At 30.8% G+C, this 26,861-nt stretch overlaps 1 protein-coding gene across 1 annotated transcript in view; it reads left to right on the forward strand.

The window, feature by feature from the left end:
• lovit (loss of visual transmission) overlaps positions 1-26,861 on the forward strand; it is a 65,712-nt gene that overhangs the window by 7,740 nt on the left and 31,111 nt on the right. Inside the window, exon 2 of the mRNA XM_072529794.1 lies at positions 18,070-18,332. Coding sequence (XP_072385895.1) covers positions 18,070-18,332 — 263 coding nt within the window. The remainder of the gene's footprint in view (positions 1-18,069; positions 18,333-26,861) is intronic.

A 26,861-nucleotide genomic window follows, 5' to 3' on the forward strand; every position in this document is an offset into this window, starting at 1 on the left:
ACGTAAACTGAAATATCGACGACTGGGGTAACATACTCTTTACGGATGAGTCAAGATTTTGTTTATACACTTCGGATCGAAGAATACCAGTTTATAGACGAGATGGCGAGCGTTATTTTCAATCCAACCTAATACCGGCGACAAACTTTGGAGGACGATCTATTATGCTCTGGGGCGGAATATCTCTTAGGGGTCAAACGGAATTGGTACAGCTAGATGGAGGATCCTTAACGGCTGATAGGTACATTAGAGAAATTTGGCGATGCATATTGTTACATACGCCCTATTTATTGGTAATAACTTTATTTTAATGCATGACAATGCACGCCCACACATCGTAAGAATCGTTACCGAGTACCTTCAAGAGGTAATTTTACAAGTTTTGAATTGGCCAGCACACAGCCCGGACTTAAATCCAATAGAACATGTTTGGGACCATCTTTACAGAAGGGTGAGATCTAGTAATGTGACGCTAGCTAATCTTCAGGACCTGCAACGGTTGTTAACCGTAGAATGGGATAATATCGATCAAGATTATCTAAGAAGATTAATTGGAAGTATACTACAACGTTGTCTAGATATTATAAAAGCTAGGGGAGGCAATACGTCTTACTAAATTATCATGACTTCTGATTTTTATTTTTTTTATTCAATGCTGTTTGCGCGCTTACTTCTAATTTATGAAATGAATTAAATAAAACCTTTGTTTTTCGTACATTCTGCATTTTTCTTATATATTTGTTAGGTACCTTAAAAACAAAAAAAAAAACAGTAAAAAATGCATGTTTCAAATTATTTTTAATACAAAATTTGCAGTTTCATGCAGGTGATGCGATACTTTTTTGGCGGAGTGAATATATATATATAAATATATATATATATATATATATATATATATATATATATATATATATATATATATATATATATATTTGTGTGTGTATGTATGTGTATGTGTGTGTATGTGTGTATGTGTGTTTATTAAGGGGTTAGTCAATTTTTAGAATACAGGAATAGCGATTTGTAATAATAATAATAATTGTAATGTAATATAATAAGCAAATACTGACTTTTATCATAGGAAGATAAAATAAAGTTAAATTATTAATGACTTTTCGAAGGAAGGTATTAATCGCTAACTTTGAAAAATGTTGATTGATTGAAATTTATCTATGGATCAATCGCTCATTCCAATCGCAAGGTCTTAGATTAAATGTATACACATCAAAATAATGTAGAGGACAAAAACAAAATGCGATATTACAGAAGGATTTCAAATAATTTATTTCAAATATTTTTAATAAAAAGTTATAAACAAAGTGTCGCGAATATAAAATAAACATTTTTTCTTAAAATTATCGCAATACCTCTTAAGAAAATTAAAAGAGAACATAAGTCAAAAAATGGTAGCAAGAAAAATCAAAAATTAATTTGTTGCCCCTCAACTCTCAACAAAGCAGTGTTACGGTTAAATTAGTATAGTGTATGACCTCCACGGTTGTTGGTTACTGTCCAACATCTGTAAGGCAAACTCATGATTAGATGGTCAATGTTTTTCTGCGGTATGTTCCTCTCCATTAAAAGGCTTAGGGCCTTGTTGCTGTTTTTTATTGAACGTAATATTTTGTTGTAAAATGCGTCTGCCCAATATGTTTCATCCATGCTCAATAAAACTTCAATTTCATTATCTTCGACAAATGTTCGCACGTCCTTCGCAGTATGCGGACGTGCATTGTTGTGCAATAATTGAAATTGGGAATCAGCTTGTTATGTAAAGGGTACAACGGCAGATTTAAGAATTATATCGCGGTAGTCTGTTGCATTTAAAAACCGTTCCAAACAAACGAGATTGGCTCTTCCACCAAGAGTGATGCCACTCCATACATATTATACTGCCGCCTTGCTGTCTATGAACCTCCTGCACGTTGGCCAATCGTTCAGCATTGCCAGATCGTCTTTAAATTGTTGTCCGTCGTGTATCTGGTACAAATCCAAATCGGTACTTATCTGTGAACAAAGTAGAGGTCCACTTACGTCTAACCCAATTTGCGTGTTCTTTTGCCTACTGAAGACGATGAGCCTCTCTCTTGTCCTCTGGATAACACAGGCTCTCTCACAGGTCTTCGAGCATTTAGCCCTACTTCGTGCAGTCTATTTCTAATGGTTTGACCACTTCCAAACACCTGATGGGTACTTTGCAGCCTCATTTGTAATTGTGATGCAGTTACAGTGCGATCTCGCAAATCCTGCAACCTAATAAAACGGTCTTCAGTCTAGCTAGTTATTCTTGTACGACCTGTATGACGATCAGCAACATTACCAGGTTCTTTACACCTTATCTACAAACGGTTAATGACAATTCTGTATGTGTGGAGGATCTCAGCAACGTCTCTTTGACTTCTACTAGCTTGAGCATCTTGATAGCACACCACTGCGTTTCGCGATTTAAATGATGTCTCTCCATTATTGGTAATAAATAAAAATCCACATAGACATAAAAAATCAAGTACCGATAAAGAAATATTACTTTTTATCTTATAGCCAAAAAATGCATATTGAAGTTTTGTTAAATTTTTTATTGCCATTCTTATCTGCAATAACGTAGTATAATAATCGACAAAACAACAAAAAAGATTAAAAACATAAATTTATTTTTGTATTTGCAGCCAATATCGATTTAAAGCTATTAATATAAGTGTCCCTTAGATTATGTTGATGTGTGTATATTAAGTAAAATATAGTTTTTTTTGTTCAATGATACTTTATTATTAAAATATTATTTCTATTAATAGAAATATCGTTCTAAATCTCCATTTAATTTGTATATACTAATTACCTAAATATCTTAACCTATCAAGTTTTTTAATGTTTCAACGTTTTATTACCTTGGAACGAGTAGAAACTGGATATTCTGATAAGGCTTTAATCCTATTAGGATTCGATTTAGCATTGTCTTGAGTAATAATATGATCCGGATGTATACCTCTGCGTCATAGAAATATTGACATTTATACGTTTTGAATTCTAAAATTTCTTTCAAAATTCCACTTAGCAAATTTTAAATATATACTGGTAGGTTAAATAGTTATTAGCAAATATAACAATATAATTAGAGTAAATCAAACGCAGAAAATTTTAAATCTTAAACATAACAGTATGCTATATCATAATTACATTTGTAGTGATTTGATGGAAACTCAATTTTAAAAATTACTGTATTTTTATTTCTTGAAAGGCGTTAGCTACTCTTTGGAATAAAGCAGATACTGACCTGTTGCCATTATTTTGGAGTATAACCTAAGATCTATTATACCTATATAGAAATATTCTACCCCTGTTTATTTCAGTAGTAAATCTATTTCCTGCTATAGCAGTGCTGAAAAGATTGTATTGTCCTCACAAGACTTGTAGGGCTTAAAATTGTTGATAGCTTATTCTATTATTTACCTCCAATAAAATAATGTTGACTAAAGAAAGTGAGTATTCAAAATTTCATCATCTGGATGGAAAATCATTTGGAAAATCCCGAGAGTGGTCTCTCGGGATAACTTTTAAAATGTCAACTACGAGGGCTAAATTGGTACTCCCGAACGAAAAAATTCCCTTCATGTTTTTCTTTTACACCCTCTTAACTCTGCGTTACATTTTGTTAAAGTATTTTGTAGTTCTCCCAATTATCTAAATTTTTGTAACAATAAAACACTGAAAACTTTGTTTTTAAAACTTGCACAATATTTATTATCAAATCTCATCACTACAGCAGTTTCGGCAGAGTGCCTTTCTCAAGCGATCTATTTTTCGTATGCGTTTACACTTTATAGTCTTTAACTAAATAGATTGAGGAGGGGAGAACTGTTTGTCTCAATTGGGTTATTCAGAATTATGTCTGTGTTATTTAATTTGTTAATTTCCATAGTCTAACAAAGATAGCTTAAGGCCTTTATTTTTAATGTGAAGAATTTGAAATTCGCCAATAAAAGAATGATTATGATCTAGAAGGCGAAGTGCGTATGTAGAATCTGTTTTTCTATTATTGAAAGCCCTTTTATGTTCTGCTATTCATTTATTAAAATTTTAAAATTTCTACCAGTTTGACCGATGTAAATTTTTGGACAGTCGTCACATTTAAGTTTGTATACACCACTGTGTAGGTGCTTTTTATTTTGGCTCTTGTTGTTTATAATATATTTGCCTAAGTTGTTGTCTGCCCAAAAATTTACACCGGTCAAACTGGTAGACATTTTAATAAACGAATAGCAGAACTTTCTACATTCTACTTACGCACTTCACTTTCTAGATCATATTCATTCTTTTAAAGACGAATTTTAAATTCTTCACATTCAAAATAAAGGCATCAAGCTATCTTTGTTAAAATCTATGGAAATTAACAAATTAAAAAACACAGACATAATTCTGAATGACCAACTTGAGACAAACAGTTCTCCCCTCCTCAACCTATTTCGTTAAAGACGTAGTAGTGTAAGACGTAGTAGTAAGTGTAAACGCATACTAAAAATAGATCACTTGAGAAAGGCACTTTGCCGAAACGGCTGTAGTGATAAGATTTTATAATAAATTTTGTTGAAGTTTCGAAAACAAAGTTTTCAGTGTTTTATTGTTACATAAAATGAATTTCCATCAAGTAATGGTCGAATCAATCAATCATCTAAATTTTTGATTTTGTTGAAGGCTTCGCTTGCACTAGCCTTTAATTTTCCTAATTACTGGTTTAACTAAGGCATATCTCTATTGAAGGCTTTTTTTATTTATGGGACAAGCTTAACAACAACTTATGTTGTTTAATTATGATGTTATTATCGTATGATTCAACCAGTGCGAGGCTGTGTTGAGCTTATGTGCGGTTTCAATCGTATAATTAACCTTAATTTATTCTTGCATGAATATCAGTTAGTTTTTTTCAGCCTTACTTGCACTCCGCCTTAACCTCGAAATGCAACCACTGCGATCCAACATTGAGGCTTCATCAGAAACATGCTAGCTTTAAATTATATTTGTTATAAAGCAACTAGTTAGGGTGATATACAGTACCTCTTTTCTAGTTAAAGTAGTAAATGTGGGTCTGTTACTTTGTTAATAATGTATATCTTACAAGCAAGCAAGTATTTTAATAGTCCGCCACCTTACTTGTTTGTATCCATGCTGTCGCATACAGTATTGTGGGAAATTGCGTCGTATTCAATAATGAGTTGTCCGTTCTTTTTGTTGCTTCGGCTGATGAAGTTTCAAATTTCATCTGTCGGAAGGTTATCTTCGTCACTGGAAAAGTAATCAGAGGATATTCTAACAGAAGTGGATCCTCGTTTGGTGGAAATTTTCACTTTCGCTGTTGCAAGATCCTTAGTAATCAATTTTGGAACAGAATTAAATTTAGTGAAGTTTCAAATGAGCAGACATGCCCTTGGTGTGTTATGTATTTCTGAATATATTAACTTACATAAGTTCTTTGTACCTTTAACCTTCTACCAATACGGTATGTATAGAGGAAAATATGGCAGTGATATCCGACAATCAACTCCGGATCTCAACAATCTCGCCTCTCTATCTGTTATTGCCCCTAGCATTTACTCGGTCTTGCTCACCTCACATATTCATCGACCAAGAACAAGCATGAAGAGCCTCTCCACTAAGTACGACAAATGAAGACTATCAGAACGGTATGAGGCAAAAACTGTCAGAACAGTTTTGAAATTATTGCCGCCAGTAAACAAAAAGATTTTGTTTGTTTTTTTTTAAACCAAAACTCCAATTTATTGATTCTAAAAGCAGACAAAAGCAACAAAATAGTTATCATGGAAGAAGTACATTATAACACCAAAATGAATGATCTACTCAGTGATAGAAGCATATATCAAGAAATAAAAAATGATTCTACTATGCAAAAACAAAATAACGAATGAATAAGTAAATGGGAAAAAATAATATATCTCATATGGAACAGCTTAAACAAATTCCCCTTCGTTGGCTCAGTGAAGATGTTCGTTCAGTTGTAATGGAAACACCAAATAATAGTAGCAGAGTTTATTGATGAGACGTATACTATGGGTGTTGACCCGGGATTACTTTGAGTAGAGACTGATGAAGTTGATCGTTGAAGACTATCAAGTTTGTTGAGTGAATATTGATTGAATGCTTCTCTAGGCAAGAGATCTTAGTTTTATATAAGTTTTAATTGGGTCAATATATTCGCGGACCTCGCGTGATATGTGTATCTAATTTATGTAAATTGTTTAACTTTTGTCAGCACTTTTGACTGATGTCCAAATTATATTATTGATAATTGACCAAATGTGTATGTAACCTAATTAACTACGTGTGTGTATTTAATAACAAATAAATTCATTCGGTCTACTGGGTGATAAAATTATACTGTCCAATTTCGGATATGAATTCTGAAGATTTGATATTGGACACAGCTAAAAAAATAAAAATAAATAATGCTCCAATTTAATGGATTATCGAAATATTTAAAAAAACATATTGACAAATGTTTTTATTAAAAATAACTATTATATGTTAAAGACTTATTTTATTTCAAAGAAAAAATAAAGACATTAAACTACCAAAAAATCATATATTAGTCTCTTTAGATGTAATATCACTTTATACTAACATACCCATATCATTGGTTAAAAAGTTGTATAAAAGAAATGGGATGAAATAAAAAATATACTACATAATATCTCCGTTGATGACTTCCAAGAAATTATAGAAATAACACTAAAATCGACATATTTTCTTTACACAAACAACAAATAAACAGACAGATGTGCAGGGAGCAAGCTTTTCTAGTGTAATCGTCCAAATCATTATGGAAGATCTCGAAGAATCTGTGATTACTTCACTAAAATTTATATTATCATTGTATTACAAATATTTATATGCCTGCATATTGGCTATACAATCTGATCAACTAAATAGATAATAGAAAAATTTAATAGCTACCATCAAAAACTACAAGTGAAAAACAATTGTAAAATTAGTTTTCTTGACCTTACACTACACAGAAGGAATAAAATAATTCACCCAGAATGTTACACTAAAAACACTTGGTCTGCAAGATATACTAATTTTAATTCGCATCATCCCATTTAACAAAAAAAGTCGGTAGTAATCGGTCTTGCTGATAGAACGATACAATTGTCAGATATAGAATACAGAGAACAGGCAATGAGCAAAGCAAAACAAGCACTGTTAAAAAACAATTATCCTCACATCTTATACACAAAACCTTTTAACTTAGAATTTATAGATATTACAATAAAACTAATAATTCAACAAGTAATAAACCCAATCCAAATACCTATTTAACCTTGCCATACATAAAAGGTCTTTCTGAACAATTTAAATATTTATTTGCTAAATATAATATTCAACTAGCTTATAAAGGTTATAACTTTAGTAATAAATATTTTATCAAACTTAAAAGGATAGTAACTTAAACTCCCCTACACGTAGTATATAAAATTCCATGTAAAGACTGACAAGGAGTTTATATTGATCAAACAAGTCAACACCTATATCTAGATTAAACTTACATAAATATGATGAAAGGAATACTATAGCTCTTACCAAACATAAAAAACAAGATTACACTTTCAGCTTTGAGCAAACAAAAATTCTAAAAGTAGAACAAAACACAGAAAAGGGAAATATACGAAACAATACACATAAAACAGTGCCTAAACGCTATAAACCACAAAAGAGACATGAAATAAAATTTATTATTATTATTATTATTAATATAAGCAAATTGTTGATAAGTGGACATTTGAAATAACAATAAATTTTTAAAATTGTCGAATTGTTTTTGTGATAAATTATGTTTATGTTTGATAAAGATATGGGAAACCTGCCAAAACTTCAACCAAGATAAAGAACATTTTCATTCTCAAGAAAGTTTTCTCAAAAAATATAAATATTAGGTTCAAGAAAATAAAACAAACTATATATATATATATATATATATATATATATATATATATATATATATAATATATATACATCCTGCTATCATTTTGGCATCGATACACCATGCTTTTACCACCAATTTAGCATCGTCTTGCAAAGTAACGTCTGTATATCGATGCCACTTACAAGACCTTAATAACTTTTTTCCTGTACTTTTTATCTCAATAGTTAGAAATTTGATGTCGTGTTGGTACTTTAAAATATCCGTTTTCTTTTTTTATCTCATAATAGGTTATTTGAGTTTGTTCCAGAAAATGTTTAAGTCTAAAATGATGGTGTAGTGAAAATATTATATATATTTAGTTAAATGTTTTACCGTTTACTCACTACCGCAATAAAAAAAATGTATACCCCACTTTCATTAACAATCATTTTGGCATTATAAATTTGGCGTCGCTGTTGAATACAATATTACCCACGTCGAAATAGTCAATTTTCGGTCAAAGTAACGGGTCATAATATATTGCACCTACCGATTGTATCTTCGTTCTAATTGGTCCAGTAGTGACGTAAAGCCTATCAAATGATAGGATTTAACCAATAGAATACAATAAAATAGAAAAATCTAATATAACAACATGCCAAATGGACCTTAGTTATATATATGAATCTTCAGTCCTATTAGTTAAATTAACTAGAAATTAAATACAGTTACTGTTACCGACAATGTCCAAAATCGAAAGACTAGGTACTACTTAATTTTGCCGAAAAAATTTTTTTATTGTATTTTTTCAAAAAATACAAAACCTATGACTAATAGAACCAAGATAACATCTTTAAGAGCTGAAAATTGAATAGATTATAAACAAAGGTCTAAATCTTATTTTTCATTTTATAAGTGGTACACTCGTATACCGAGACGGAGTAAAAAGTTATGTCTTTAAAGTGATAGTAATTGTAAAATACCGTCACGGAAAAGTGGAGGGGTGAACTACAAAAATATTATTTATACTTATTATTCACTTATCTTCATTAAATGAAATCATAATAAAATTAATTATTTGTAGAAACAAAACTATCAATATTAAAGGTATTTTATTAATTTATAATAATTAATATATATTTATATAAATAATATACACTTACCAGTAAAATTTAAATATTACTTACGATATAATAGTAAAATTCAATAACTTTTTTATGAAAACATTTAATTATTTATTTTTCCATGATTTTCCGATAGTCAAAATAGCACAATTCTTATTATTTGGTTAAGCTACCCCAGTAAAAAATGAAGATTCTACGTGCCACAGAAGCCGAGATAAAAAAAATTTGCAGGCGAGCTTCAAAACGAAGCTCAGACAATTCTTACCTTCACTTTTTCATGGCGGTATTTTACGAATACCATTATTTTAATGGGTTTTAGTTTTTTACTTCTTTACTGTACATGCCATCCATAACTTGGATCATAAAATGTAGATCTTATTTAAAATCTTTTCAATTTTTAGATCTTAATGTTAATAAATATTGGAAATATGATTTTAAGAATAAAATACTATCTTAGTTCTTAATGGTTATAGAAAGTTTTGTTTTTTTCTCCAGCTTTTCATTAAGATTACTTATAAGCATGTGACATAACAAATATCAAAGTTAATATAAATGTTTAGTTGTTTAGAAGCTAAAAAGTCCCCTATTCAAACTGGTTTTTAATAAAAAATGTAATAATATGTTGATGTTTTACCTACAGAGATTTTCCGGTCAACAATATACAAGAAGATTCATAAACTACTTAAAATTGACGCCGTTTAAAAAAATCCCCTTGCTGGTTAGAAAGACAGGCCTTTCTTTCCTGAAAAATTTTAAAGGTGAATATATTTTAAAAGAAATAATTTTAAACTCCTGGTTTACAGAGAAACATTACATATTTATTTTTATTTCACATAAACAGTTATTACAACTAAAATTATTTAAATTTATCAACAAACCTTACATTGCGTTTAACCTTTTAACAAAACGAATTTAAAATTTTAGTTATATACCAAATAACAGAAAAACGATAATACTGACTGTCATATGTCGAAATGAAATATCAAACTTTTCTGAATTATCAATTAATTATCAAGGTCAATTTTATTTAAAAGAAAAATAAAATATGACACTTAGCTGATCCATAAAACGCATATTTATTTATAACCTTTTAATTTGTCATGAAAACAAATCTCAGTATTTTAACGAAGAATGTTTATTTTACTTAGAAAATTTTAACAAAAACTATTTTGCTTTAATGACTGACAATTTCGTTTTAATGATCGTTTTAAGTGATTAAGAAAGTTTATTACATTGCAGTTGGATACAAAAAAAACACACTGTACCACACAAACTTTTTTCAAATCCCTTTGCATGAAATACATCGTACAACAAACCATAGTGATTAACTAACTCACTAAACAAAGACTGCCAAATAAAATTTTGAGATTAAATTCACCTCCTTCTAACTTATGAAACTAAACGAAAATTTTGCCGGTTTTTTTAAACTATCTGCCGAGAATCACCTCTTCCGTTCAGAACCCAACATCTTCTTCTTTTTCACTGCTGACTAACTAATTTCCGATGACAAAGACGAACAATGAACGACGATAACGAATATCAAGAAAATCTGGACTGAAACAATAAAACCGACTGCCTTTGGCAGCGGGTCCACTCGCTATGTGGAAATATTCATATTTATTTGACGCGCAAATATATAGGCGGTATCAAGATCAAGCGAAATAGCAATTAAAATTATTATAAACAGACTCGAAAATGCTTATATCTTAGAGACGCAACAAGATTAAAAATCTTTTTCGGTATTTTATTATATACGGAGTGAAATGGAAATGCTAAAATATCCCCACATAAGAGCGAAAACTAGACAAACAGGAACAACCGTAGCATTTTCTAGCTATGGTAACAGGGTGAGTATCAAGGGGTAGCCTGAAATATGTTAAAGTCTATTTCAACTTCAGTGAATCAAACAAAAAAAAAAACAAACAAAAATCATAACCAAAAACTATTTCAAGTTCTGTTTATGAGTGCAAACACGCTAAAGTGTGGCACATATTTACCTTCCAAATGAAACTAGATGCTCGACTTGAATGAATCGACACCAGGTACAGTTCGTTGGCTCTTAAGCACAACGACCCATGGCAGATTTCTATAAAAATGGCTCTAGACTAACCAAAAAGGTGGAACAGACTAGTGTTGAAGTTTCTGGAAGCGAAAAGAGGGGTGCTTCCAGCTCAACAAAGGCGGGTGGCCAACAACATAGCTTAAGTAAGCTTCGCTATGGTTATCCACTAGGTAGATAACCAAAATAAAATTCTTTATAATAATTTTCGATATAGTGAAATATAAAGGCTAATCTTGAGCGGAAAACATATTTTTTTTACTTACCACATAATATATTATTATTAAAATTTCATATTTGATGGTTGCATCTTGGGTTTTAAAGCATGCAGAGATTTTTATAAAAAACTAACTGTTTTTTCGAAAAATTAATAATAAAAAGGTTCCAAGTTACGAGACACACGTATAAAAACACAATAATTTGTTAATTCATGTTTAATGAGAGATAAGTGGTCTTGTTGGATACTGTATTTAGTTTTCAGAATGTTTAGAGTTTCATCTATAGGAATGTTTGTAAATAGTGAGACAATATCGAAACTTACTAGAATGTCTGACGGTGATATAGGTTACTGTTTAAGAAGTTCTATGAAATGAAAAGAGTTTTTGACGAATGATGAAGCATTTTTGGCGAAAGGTTGTAGGGTTTTTGCCAAATACTTGTCCAATGGTTGTGTAGGGCAATAATTGTATGCACTGACGATGGGACGTAGAGAAATATCGGGTTTGTGAAGGCCATATATTCGAGGTGTTCTGGAAGACTTTTTTAGAGGCTGTTTTATGTCAACAGGAAGAGAGGTTTTATTAATAATGGCTTTTGTTGTTTTCTCCAGATAGGTTATTGAATTCTAAGGAATTGGTTTGTAGTCTGGATTATTAACGAGATTTAAGAGTTTATTATTGTAAAACGAAGTGTTAAGGATGACGGTGGCGTTACCTTTATCGGCGGGAAGAATGACTAGATTTGGTTTTGACTGAAGTTCTTTTAGGGTTTTTTTCTCGGATTGGCTAATGTTCTGAGTAGGAGGCTTTGAGTTTCTAAGAACTCTAGAGATGTATTGTCTGGTTATTTCAGCATCTTCGGAAGGTAAACTGAAGATGGCTTCTTCAGTTTGACAGATGATTGTTTCTAACCGCGGAAATCTTTCCGAACATATATATTTATATATATATATATATATATATATATATATATATATATATATATATATATATAGTAAACTCTTAAATATTGGGGAAATCTGCAAGAAAGACTCTAATGTGTATCAATTTTTTCGCCGAACGTTTTCGCGAAAAACGTTCGGCGAAACAATTGATACACATTAGAGTCTTTCTTGCAGATTTCCCCAATATTTAAGAGTTTACTATTTAACTAATCTGCAAAGATTAATTTTTTTTTTCTTTTTTTTTTTTTTCTATATATATATATATATATATATATATATATATATATATATATATATATATATATATATATATATATATAGAAAAGGAGTACGACCGTCAATCCAATATAAATTAAGGAACACTCGAAGAGTGGTGGGTTTCTCGGTCAAAGTGGAGAAATAAAAAAAAATAAGGTAGCTACTTCATCTATTTATTGAAGACGTTTCGCTTTCTAATCAGAAAGCATCATCAGTTCATCTAAAAAGAACAACATGAAAAACCAAACATCCATAGAAAAGTTATTACATGATTGTTACCTTAAAAAGACATGTAGCAGTCAATGATATTAAATGTGTGAAAAAGCTTACGACAATGGACATTTTAAGATCAAGTTGTATAAACAATTAATTGAAACTAGGTACAGTTTACAAATTAACAAACTTAGCACAGCAAAAGAACATGTGGTAATCGTACATGTATATAAAAAAAATTTTTGTAAAAAACTTAAGTAAAAAACATTAATATTAATATGCAGAGAACTAAAAAGATCATAAGATGCACTTTTAACAGTATATTATTAGTTAAATTTAATTTTGACTTTAGGTAACAATATTGAATAGATTAAGATTGAAATATAATATTTAAAAGTAAAATGAAGTTACCAGTCTTTAGCTTATTAGGTGCTGCAGGTAAATAAAAGCAACAGGTATAACACCCACGCCAACAACGTGAAAAGACAGTGGCCTTGAGGTCAAAGTATGACAGCATTCACCATTTCCCCCCAGTGATTGGTTGAGAAAACCAATGAACAAAGCAAGCTAGGTCAATGCAAAATATCATATATTATAAAATCTACGTTGTAACTCGTTAGCCAGCCAACAGGTGAAGATTGATTCAACTTCCACAGTCCAAGGTTCATAGCATTTGGACCTGAGATTGAAAAAGATTCTATGAATCAGTTTCAGTTAAAAATTTTTATTAAACAATTCAATCAAAAAACAATTATTTAATATATGTAAATGTAATATTGACAAAATAATTAATAAAATATAAGTTGAATGAATCTAAGTTAAATAAAGAAAATATTATTTTATTTTATTTTTATTTGAAATTATTTAATATAAAAATATGATAAAAATAAACCTTAGGGGATAATTTTAAAGTAAACAACATATTAAGCCTAATTCTGTGAAATTAATGCATGATAAATTTGGCTCAAGCTACTAATGTCAGTTCTCTTATTAAGAGCATTAGGGTGTTTAAGTATTGAACACATTTCCAAAAACTGTCTTTTAACGAGATTGGGGTCATTGCCAAGAATCTTAACTTCATTAAAGTCCACTTTGTGCTTAGTGGTAATAGCATGCTGGGCAAGAGCACAAGTATGCTTAGATAAGTTGATATCACTGCGGTGTGTCGTAAGACGCCCTCTCAGTGATCTCCCTGTCTAAACTATGTAACATGAGTCACACTCAACACAAGGTATATTATGATAGATGACATTTACTTGTTCCAGAAGGGACAAGGGTGTTTTAGTTTTAGAAAACAAATTTCTGACAGTCTTAGCATTCTTAACTGCAATTTTAACAGGTACATTATTCTGTTTGTACAGTTTAGCAAGTTTTTCAGTAAAATAAAAGTAAAGCTTTAATTAGGTTTAATTTATAGCTATATAACTATATCTATATATAAGCTGCAGGCTAAATAAACTAACACATCCGGTTAATCGAAGGGAATCCCTTCAATTTACTAAAAATATTTTGATTGAGAATTCCTATCCATCCTCCCTTATTAATAAATACCTTTTCTTACAAAGCTATGTTTCCTCTTTAAATGACATACCCAATGGTGACCAACTTAGAATAATATCAAATAATTCCATTAATAACACTGTTCTGCCTAATACTGTACTTGGGACTCCAACTGCTCATTACTCATCTCTACCTTATTTTCCTTAAGTTACTGAAGAACTCGTTAAACTGTACAAACAGAATAAGTTACCTGATAAAATTGCAGTTAAGAATGCTAAGACTGTCAGAAATTTGTTTTCTAAAACTAAAACACCCTTGTCCCTTCTGGAACAAGTAAATGTCATCTATCATATACCTTGTGCTGAGTGTGACTCATGTTACATCGGTCAGACAGGGAGTTCACTGAGAGGGCGTCTTACGATACACCGCAGTGATATCAACTTATCTAAGCTTACTTGTGCTCTTGCCCAGCATGTTATTAGCACTAAGCACAAAGTGGACTTTAATGAAGTTAAGATTCTTGGCAATGAACGCAATCTCGTTAAAAGACAGTTTTTGGAAATGTGTTCAATACTTAAATACCCCAATGCTCTTAATAAGAGAACATTGACATTAGTAACTTGAGCCAAATTTATCATGCATTAATTTTACAGAATTAGGCTTAATATGTTGTTTACTTTAAAATTGTCCCCTAAGATAAATTTTTATCATATTTTCATATTAAATAATTTAAAATAAAAATACAATAATATTTTCTTTCTTTATTTAACTTAGATTCATTCAACTTACATTTTATTATTTATTTTATCAATATTACATTTACATATATTAAATAATTGTTTTTTGATTGAATTCTTTAATAAAATTTTTTAATTGAAACTGATTCATAGAATCTTTTTCAATCTCAGTTCCAAATGCTATGAACCTTGGACTGTGGAAGTTGAATCAATCTTCACCTGTTGGCTGGCTAACCAGTTACAACGTAGATTTTATAATATATGATATTTTGGATTGACCTCGCTTGCTTTGTTCATTGGTTTTCTCAACCAATCACTGGAGGGAAAATGGTGATCTTAACCACCTTTTCCTTTCATTTTTTGGTTTTTTACTGACAAGTTGTCACTCAAATTTATCATATTCTTTAAATGTACCGCTCTATTGCACTAGAGGTTGGTATTTCGCCTTGCTGTTCTGTCATATTTTGACCTCAAGGCCACTGTCTATTCACGTTGTTGGCGTGGGTGTTATACCTGTTGCTTTCATTTACCTGCAGCACCTAATAAGCTAAAGACTGGTAACTTCATTTTACTTTTAAATATTATATTTCAATCTTAATCTATTCAATAATGTTACCTAAAGTCAAAATTAAATTTAACTAATAATATACTGTTGAAAGTGCATCTTATGATCTTTTTAGTTCTCTGCATATTAATATTAATGGTTTTTACTTAAGTTTTTTACAAAAATTTTTTTTATATACATGTACGATTACCACATGTTCTTTTGCTGTGCTAAGTTTGTTAATTTGTAAACTGTACCTAGCTTCAATTAATTGTTTATACAACTTGATCTCAAAATGTCCATTGTCCATGTGTAAGCTTTTTCACACATTTAATATCATTGAGTAATTTCTTTTTAAGGTAACAAACATGTAATAACTTTTCTATGGATGTTTGGTTTTTCATGTTGTTCTTTTTAGATGAACTGATGATGCTTTCTGATTAGAAAGCGAAAAGTCTTCAATAAATAGATGAAGTAGCCACCTTCTTTGTCTTTTATTTCTCCACTTTGACCGAGAAACCCACCACTCTTCGAGTATTCCTTAATTTATATTGGATTGACGGTCGTACTCCTTTTCTATATATATATATATATATATATATATATATATTAATATATATATATATATATATATATATATGTATATATATATGTATATATATATATATATATATATATATATATATATATATATATATATATATATATATATATATATAAATATATATGTTCGGAAAGATTTCCGCGGTTAGAGACAATCATCTGTCAAACTGAAGAAGCCATCTTCAGTTTACCTTCCGAAGATGCTGAAATAACAAGACAATACATCTCTAGAGTTCTTAGAAACTCAAAGCCTCCTACTCAGAACATTAGCCAATCCGAGAAAAAAACCCTAAAATAACTTCAGTCAAAACCAAATCTAGTCATTCTTCCCGCCGATAAAGGTAACGCCACCGTCATCCTTAACACTTCGTCTTACATTAATAAACTCTTAAATCTCGTTAATAATCCAGACTACAAACCAATTCCTAAGAATTCAACAACCTATCTGGAGAAAACAACAAAAGCTATTATTAATAAAACCTCTCTTCCTGTTGACATAAAACAGCCTGTAAAAAAGTCTTCCAGGACACCTCGAATATATGGCCTTCACAAACCCGATATTCCTCTACGTCCCATTATTCGTCCTCTATTGCACTAGAGGTTGGTATTTCGCCTTGCTGCTCTGTCATATTTTGACCTCATGTTTCTGTAAAATTTTGATGAATTTAAATTTGCCGATCTTGTCAGCTGCTGATGTATCGCATTCTGATAAATCATGGAAAAACGGCAAACTCTATGAAATGACGTCACCATATATAAAACTTGAAAGACAGTATAATTAAGGACTGCTTTCTTCCTAATGCCTTGAGCAAGAAAAGGATAACAAGAATCTAAACAAAGATATTTAGTACCTTTTTTTATGCCATTCTCAGCGATTAATGCCAATGAAAAAGATGCTAATTCGTATGTCAGATATTGTTTGATATCACCGATTATTTCTCTCGAAATGCATATCCATTGAAATAAATGTAAGGGATTAATGACGACCGGAGATAACATGATATATTTTAACTTCAATAGTATTTATCATAACACTTAAGGGAAGAACCTTCGATTTGCGATTAAATGACAGTTGAGAAATATGTGGCACCACTAAACTGCTTGGGATTCTCGTAAATGTACACTGCTTAGAAATTATTGTAAAAACCCATAATATTCTAAGCTTTGTATTGGGGAAAAGGATCGATAATAAATTAATACTAACATAAAAATAATAATTTATATAAATCGAAAAATATTTAATAGAAAACTAAGCCTAATGATTCGTTTTTAAACTATTCTTACGAGTACTCAAGAAACCGATCAACTTCGGAGCGCTCTAAAACCCAGATAAATTAATGAAATTAAACAAATTTGTATTGAAAAATATTCGTTGAAAAACCCTATAAAATTGCTATAATGTTATTTCACTGTAAGTTGACAAAAAAAGTTATAAGGCCCCAAATAAAATAGGTTCAAAAATTTTCAGCTATTTTTGTTTAAACCTTTTTTATTTTTCATTTTAAGATAAAAATAATACACACGTAATAAAAACAAAGTTATAGACAATTTAATTTGCTATAAATAATATCAAATAAAATTTTCTGTAGTGTTTCTAGTTTACGAGATATAGCGCGAAAATACTTTGCACCCCTTTTTCCAAGATGGCGGCCGGAGGACAAAGGTTGCGACCCCACAAACTTAAACTTAAGCTTATATTAAATCCCCACATATCAAAAAATAAAATTGCATATTCAGAAAAATGCAACCCGAAATGTAACTTTTTAATGAACTATTAGAAAGAAAAGTAGTTTTAAAGACCCGGGCCTATAGCGGGACCGGAGACTATTTAATCATTGACCACAGATGCGATAGCGTAGTTATGTAGTCTACATAACTAAATGTAAAAAAATATTTAACCGTCTGTTTAGTGCCATAAGTATAGATACTATTGTATTTGTTTTTTTTTTATTTTTAGGCGAAAAACAAGAAGAGAACTCGTTAGAGTATCAGCCGCAGTAATGGGAATAGAGTTTTCATATGCTGCAGAAACGGCTTTCGTTTCACCAACACTTTTAAAAATCGGCGTTGAGCATAAACACATGACATTAGTATGGGCGCTTTCACCTCTTATTGGTTTTTTCCTTACGCCGATTTTGGGATCTCTTAGTGATAGATGTCATTTGAGCTATGGTAGAAGAAGACCATTTATTTTACTGATGTCAGTGGGAGTCTTATTAGGTATATTTTACTTATTTATGCATAAATACAAAAATCTTCAATGAATTCGAAAAAAATTCATTGCAAAGTCTTCGTTAAAAAATATAAATATTTAAATTAAAAAAATATTTATTTAAATAATTTTAATTTTAATATTAGCAGTTTGAAATTCAATATATTTTACTTTGAACTTTAGTTAGACTGAAAGGACAACTTTAACCTTAGGATACCACAATGGATCTCTTATGTTGAGTTTAAGGGTGGTTAAGTGTCCATTCATATTGTAACGAAATGACTTAATGTCAGCTCCTGGGTATGTTTTGACTAATATTATGCTGGTATGGAATCTTTTATTAATCATGAATTAAACTCTTCTTCTGCTGTATACTCACCCAATCGGTATCTTCGCTTATCTATTTTTTTAAGCTTATACTGTCCTATGAATTCTCCCGATTGTCAAAAAAAAAAAAAATAATCTGATGAAATTGTCAGCCTAGTACCGATTATAAACAATTTTCGCAGACCTTATCTTCGGGTCTAGGGATAGTTAGTTGTAAATGATTTTAACACCAATTAATTGGAGGCTGAACTGGCTGTCTGTTTGTAGATATGTGTATAAAATAAATATATCAGAAATTTTCGAGAATAACAATTTGCAATGCTTCATAATATATAAAATTTATTTCATCATCATCATCATCATTTGGCTCTACAACTCTATGTGAGTCTTGGCCGCGTTTACTATTTCCTTCCATTGTTGTCGGTCCTGAGCAGCTATTTCCCATTGCTGTATTCCCATTTTGCGTAGATCACTGGCTACTGCGTCCTTCCATCTCTTTCTTGGGCGGCCAACTGACCTTCTGCCATCGGGCCTTTCCCAGCATGTGGCGTTCAGGAGTCTTTCGTCACTCGATCTTAGTACGTGGCCCGCCCATCTTATCAAATTCATTTCATCATATATTCCGCCCGTCATCATATAAAATTTATTTACATAGTTAAATTTGTGCTCCTTAGAAAGCATCCGTTATTATTCATTTAAAACATAAGCATTTGTCTATTTTATAAAAATGTGAAATTATCTCAGAAAGTAAAAAATATTTAGTGCCAGTGCGCGGATAAGTTAAGTGTTATAAGAATATAAGTGAATAAAATTATTAAGAATAAAGTAGAATTAAAAATACTTCTTGAAGAAGTAGGCACTAATGCACATCAAAAAAGGAAGAATTTGACATCGACGAAATAGTTTATTATTAGTTTTGAAAAACTATAAAAAAATTGCTTCTGTATGAAAATCATCGATAAAGGAAAAGCTCTGAGTAGAGATAAATTTTTATTAGTCTGCTGACGTGAACGAAGTATAAGTACAGTAATTCCTCTTCCACCGAGGAGTTTAAGTTACACGCGCCGTTAGTGACTTTGTTGGCGAGGGATCCACATTCCAAAGAAAAATATGAAAAATAATCCCAATTTGGATACGTACATTAGTACATAATGCGTAGTCATAATATGTAGATATGTGTATACAAATGAAACAATAAAATAGGCTGTTAGATAGTGATATACTTATAAGTATAAAATGCCTTCAAAACATAAATTTTTAAATATGTCAGAATTAAATATGCGTCATTTTCTTTTAAATTTCCTTTTGCCCTCCTCCTCAAAGTGCCAACAAGTCTTCTAAACCATTCATGAATTTCTAACTCCTTTTCATAGAAGGATCCACATCAAAAACCATATCCTGAAGTTTTTGAGTAGATCATAAAATCGTATTTATCTTATGCTGAAAATGTTATGTTACTTCTTGGGAGTTATTGCCTTCATGGATTTCTATATTATTTTTCCTTAAAAATTTATTTTGTGCATCGCTTGTAGAATATCATTGACTTCCGTTGTTTTATTGGACACTGCTGAGACACAATAACAACTTCTGCCCACTGCTTTTCCAAATAAACGTTTATAGTTGATGACCGTATTTCATCAGTGGCTTCTTTGATAATAGTTATAGAGTGAGTAATATTAAATTGTCTTCAACTATCGGCACCACTCAATGAATGATCTAGTTGCATACGATCGAAGATATGGCATAATGAACGCCTTAAGTAATATCGCTTCAATGAAGTTATTATTTCCTGATCCAAAGGATGTAAAAGCGAAGTGATGATGGAAGGTAGAAAGTCAATTCTTACATTTGAATCAATTAAATTGAGACATTCTGGATATCCAAAAGCATTGTCGATAAGAAGAAGTATTCGTTTTTATTTTTGTATTTAAGAGGCCGTGTATTTAAGGACTATTCTTTTCCAAAAATGTATGATTCGTCGGAGTTAAAAATTGGTTTCGGCTTATATCCCTCACCTTCTATGAGTTCTTTGAGTTAAGCTAGATAATAGTTGGCCGCGTCTTGATCTGCTGAAGCTGATTCTCCTACTATTTTGACGTTATGTAATAAAACGTCGTTTTTTAAATGCTTCGAACGACCCTTATTTCCTTGTCGCCTTTATTTCGTCGTAAAGACGAAGAACTTTTTTTTATAATATTCGTATACTAATTTGCCTGCTCTTTTTGTGTGATCTTCCATCCAAACAGGCTTGAACTAGTGCTACAAAAACACTGGAATCAATAGTCTTCTTACTCTAAACAGTTAAACTGTCTAAAAACTATTTTTTTTTCTAAAGTCGTTACACGTTTTACACTTTAAACAAAATCTTTACTATTTCTTATAGACGAAGATATTTTTCAGGATAAAAACTAGGTAGGTACTATGTTAAAACAACAACCGTATTTTACCGTTACAACGCGAAATGAGAAGAAGTACATATGTACATATGTATATAAAAACATCTGCAATACCTACTATGAAATGTGATGCATAGGAGTGGTATTGGACGCCAGTAAATTATTCTATTGACTGTACAGAGTCGAGCATTCGTCAAAAGTCAATACCGAAGAAAATCCACATTGCGAAAAATCGCGGTTGATGAGTGTGCTAATAACGAGGGATTATTTGCTAAATATTGGGTTGCTATGAAGCTGAAAATATTTTTAATGCTGATTAAACTAGACTTTAGTAGTTGTTTTTATCTATAACACATTTAAGCAAATATTCGATGTTACAAAGAATCTATTGTAGATAAATCGCCAGTAAAATAGATATCCAACTTAAACTGTTGGATGGAAATATAAAAAATGGAAAAATAACAGCAAAGACAGTACCATTTCAGCTAAAGAACTTTAATAATAAAAAGTAGAAAATAAGGTAGAAAAATTCTATTCTTTCCACTTTTTATCCCACTTCTTCTCATTGCCAACAAGGTGTAATGTACAATTTGAAAATAAAATATAAAACATTCTTTATAAAAAAATGGTCGATCTTTTCAAATACCGCAAAACATTTTGAAAAGATAAAAAAAGTATAGATTTGTTAATATGGTCCAAAAAACCAAATTTTTCTTTGCAGAAATTAATTCATGACTTTACTGACAAATAAAGTGAAATCGAGTGTACTGCCGATAAAGAATATATATATATATATATATATATATATATATATATATATATATATATATATATATTCTTTAAATTCAAAGTTTTATGCTTTGCCAAAAATCCACAAACCAACACTATCGGTTCGTCCCATAGTAGCTTCCATTGGAACACCCACTGAAAATATCTCAGCTTTTGTTACAGACATACTTACTAATGCATATAATTATGAAAGTCAATATTACATTAAAGATTCTTTTGAGATGGTAAATAAATATAATGGCTACATACTTCCATCAAATTATGTTCTCGTTAGCCTTGACGTTGTATCCTTATTCAGCAATGTTCATCTAGGAATATGTTTGACATCAATAGAGATCAACTGGGACCGTATTAGAGGTTGTTGTTCCATGTCTTACGACAGATTCATCAGCATCGTCGAAGATAAAGAAAATCAAAATAATATTTCCCTTTACTGGGATTTAAATTCATTCGTTTTTTACCAATGAACCTTAACGACATAAAGATTCATACCAACTATAATTAAGTTGTCAGCGCTTGCGTTCTGGCTTAAACAGAACCTCACTTTTAACTATCTAAAAACCAAAAATTTAGTTATTGCCGACATTTCAAAGAATTACCTCCTTTTAAATGTAGTTGCATTGAGTTTTTCGATTAACCTTGGGTAAGCCTTTACGTGTCAAGTTCGAAGCTACCATACATTTCAAATCTTATAAAAAACTTTTTTTGCACATAGTAACAAAAAACACCACTATGTTACTAGCAAAGTTTTTTAATATTCTAACTCTACAATTCTAAGTTACGGTAAGATCAATAATGTTTTAATAGATAATATATGGTAGCTAATTATAATTTATTCTCTTTCAGCCCTGAAGAAGCCAAATTAATTCTCTTTGGCGAAAACGTTCGGCGAAACAATTGATACACATTAGAGTATTTCTTGCAGATTTCCCCAATATTTAAGAGTTTACTATATATATATATATATATATATATATATATATATATATATATATATATATATATATATATATATATATATATATATCGGAATGTTTCTTCAGCGTTAAGTTTCCCAAAAAAATCTTTATTTCGAAATTAAAAGTTTACAATTTTGAGAAATAAGTACTACAAACTACTACATTTAATGATTTAAACTTGACTCTTGAAACATAATAATTACAATAATAATAAACATATTGATTTCGTCCTTTTTATAACATTGGACATCGGAATCTGCTGATTCCTAATAGTAGGGGAGCTTATGGCCACCTTTCTCCTACCTCCATTGGTTGGGACTTCGTCCTCTAAGTTTTGGTTACTTCCGCTATCAGCTCGTTCAATATCTGGATCTGGGCAGGATGCAATTTTTCTCCTAATAGGATTTTGGAAATTCGTTTTCTTTAACTAATTAGGAAGATTATTAGAAAAGCTAAAATAGTTAAAAATATTATAACAGAAGTGGTGCTCAGTCCTATTGATAATCGGGGTAGTACGTCTATGGTATCTAGTGGTTGGATTTGGCCATGTATCTCTGGGATTGTTAATTTTTCGATTTTCATCTTATGGTTTGGTATTAATTTTATTGGAACAATTTTTGGAATGGAAATGTCTTGTGACGTCTTTTAATTAAATTGAATACCTTCAATCATTATTGGTACATCTGTCGTCAAGAGGCTGGTTGAATTAATTTCTATCTGCTGGATTCTCATCGGGTGAACTATTCCTAGTAATATGACTTTGCTGGTCTCTTGAAAAAAGTTCTCTGTGACTAATGTTGTTGTGAAATTATCTACATTGGGTATGTTACATTTGGATTGTACATAGTTGAAACAAACTATGTTATCGCCTTGTCCTATACAAGTGTCGAACCATTTATTATTTGTATAGTTGCTTGCAGATGGCAGAATCATACCATGATCTTTGTTTGGAATGGGGTAGATTTTATAGGTAGTGTAAGGAATTTCATGGAGTATAGAGATTTTAATTATTATGAGCATTGTATTTGAAGTTACACAAACTAAAGTTTTTGTTAACTCTATAAGTTCATAAGGGTGTTCATTACTATTGGGGATTGAATTTCTGGGATAAATTTTGAGAAGGTTTTCTTTAAGGTCTATTATTTCCTTTAAAGTGAATAATTCTATATTAGAGATATTTAGTTCAGATAAGGTAATGGTTCTAATAAGTTTCATTAGAAATTCGTTTATATTTTGTAGATTTATTATCTCATTATGTAGAATGATATAGCTGTCGAAATCAGCTGATAATTTGTTAAGTGCAGATATGAGAATTGAATTATCAGAATTTAGTTTTTCTAAAAGTTTATCGAATCTCGTGTTAAAAGAGTTTCCATAAGATATTTTGTTATTAAATTTTTTAATAATTTAACTTTAACTTTATTTTCTAAAGAGATTATATGTGATTTTAATAAGTCTAAGTCAGAGTCGTCTGGATTCCCAGTCACGTATTTGATGGCTGTACCTAGAAAATTAAAAAGTCCGCGTTTCTGTTTTCGCGTAATCTTGTGTAGATCGTCTTTTGTTTGTTCTTGTATGTGAGTGTATTGAGAGTACAGTAACGAGAGAGGTGCATTTTTGAAGTAATCTCTGAAATAGCTTGTCGGACAAGCGTCAATAGTGTCGGATAGTTTGTCTAGTAGAATGTGAAGAAAGTGTCTGTGATAGTGGAAGATTTCTTTTGATTTGCCTATCTCTTCAGCATAGTAACCGTTATTCGGAATCTCCTGAATACTGAGTGGATGGACCAGTGCGAGGATTGTCCTGTGAAAAATTTGGGTCTTGAGTAGGTTTGTCTACATGTTTTCGTATTCGTTTTACATATTTAAGGCGAGTGATTGTTAAATTTTGTTTATCTGTTTTACCGATAATTTTTGTTTTGTCTTGTGTTTCTGGATGGATAGTGGAGAAAGGGGCTTGTAATTTAGACTTATGTTTTTTCTTAGAAACATATAGAGATTTTGTGAGGTCTATTTCCGGAATATCTTCGGCATTTTCGTTTTGTCTATTTAAAAGGTGTTGTCTTTTTTGTTTTTGTTTATTATATAGTTCTGCAATAAAGAGTTGGAGTTGTTCTTTATATCTTTGCTTATATGTTTCGTATATCGGAAGATCAAAGTCGAAATGTATTTCATCTGCATAGGGTCCGTACAGAGTTGAGAAAGGGGAATAATCTGTGGAACTGTGGATTGATTGGTTGTAAATGAGAATGGCATGTGTTAGAATGTCATCTAACGAATCATTTGGATTTTGGGCTTGTAAGGTCCTAAGTTTTTCAATAAGAGTTGAATGAAAGCGCTCTACTGGAGAGTTTGAGGAAGAATTGTTTACTTTTGTAAAATGTATTTCGATTTTGTGGATATTTAGGAATTCTTTAATGACTTCGGAATTGAATTCGATGCCTCTGTCGCATACAATCTTTTTTGGATAATTGTGGTGCGAAAAGTAGTGTCTCAATTTATTTAGTATGGAAATAGAAGTTTTGTCGGTGAGCTTATAGCATTGACCGTATTTGGAAAAAGAATATATTATTGTGAGATACAGGTTTTTATTGCAGTGGAATAGATCGATATGTAGTATATCAAAAGGTTTTTGACCTAACAACGGTCCTAATTGGGGAAGTTTGTAAGGACGTCGTTCGTATTTATTTTTTAGGCAAATTTCGCATTTATTGATAAAATTAGAAATAGTTGTCTGCATTAAGGGCCAATAAAATTTTTGTTTTAAGTGTTTGTAAGTTTCAATTATTCCGTTGTAGTTTTCTACGTGATAATTCTTTATGCATTCTATTTGTTGGTTTTCTTCTTTTATGCCCTGAAGTAGTATATTGCAAAATATTGCTTTGACTGTGGAATTTATTTTTTATTTAAAATAGTTACAGATAAAAGGTTTAAATTCGTGAGGGATTGTTATGGCAAATTTTTGGTTTGGTCTAAGGATATTTTGGAAGGTATTTGCTATTTCTATTTTCCAATTATTTGTCAAAGTAACAGTGTAACGGTGTTTGTTAAAAATTCTTTTGTATTTTATTTCAAAATTATTTGACTCTGGTTTGAAAATAATTTGGTTTAAGGATAAATTAATTGGTTCAAGTGAAATTTCTATTCTAGTAATGGGGTTCTCAACTGATGTATGTAGAGTGTTAGTACTGTTTTGTAAGTTGTCAAAATCGGCAAGGAAATCGTCAATGTCGAAATTGTCGGGTGGTTCAGCACATTTTGAACTAGAGCTTATGGCATTTATTTGGACTCGGTTAAGAGCATCAGCAACTTGATTCTCTTTGCCTTTTTTTTATATTTAACTTCAAAATCATATTCTTCTAGTTTAAGTCTCCATCGGGCTAATGTAGAAGTGGGGTCTTTAATTTTGTAGATACATACGAGAGGATTGTGATCTGATTCTACAGTGAATTTTTGATTGTATAAATACATACGGAAGTGTTTACAAGAATCTAGTATGGCTAAAAGTTCTTTTTCAATAGTGGAGTAGTTTTGTTCTGCAGAATTAAGAGTTCGAGAATAGTAGGAAATAGGGTGGTTGTTTTGAGATAATACTGATTCTATAGCTATATTAGAGGCATCTGTAGTCAGTACAAAAGGCTTTTCAACGTCTAGGTATTGTAGAACTGGGGAATTAGTTAACAATTGTTTGCATTTTGCAAAACATTCTAAATAATTTGGATTAGTAGGGTCAATAGTTGCTCCTTTTCGAGTACATCTCGAAAATGAGGACGTTATTTTTGCAAAATTTGGTATGAATCTTCGGTAGTAACCGATTAAACCAAGAAATGATTTAATTTCTTTTACTGTTTTTGGTAGAGGGTATTTTTGTATAGCTTCGATTTTTGCTGGATTAGGTTTGATTCTTTCAGTTGTCACTACGTGACCTAAGAAAGAAACTTCTTTCGTGAGGAACTCGGATTTGTCTAACTAAATTTTTAAATTATTTTTTCTGAAAGTGTCAAAAATAGTTGCAATATGAACTAAGTGTTCTTGCAGTGACTTAGAAAAATAATAACATCGTCCAT

This window comes from Diabrotica undecimpunctata, chromosome 4, assembly GCF_040954645.1.
Source record: "Diabrotica undecimpunctata isolate CICGRU chromosome 4, icDiaUnde3, whole genome shotgun sequence".
NCBI lineage: Eukaryota > Metazoa > Arthropoda > Insecta > Coleoptera > Chrysomelidae > Diabrotica > Diabrotica undecimpunctata.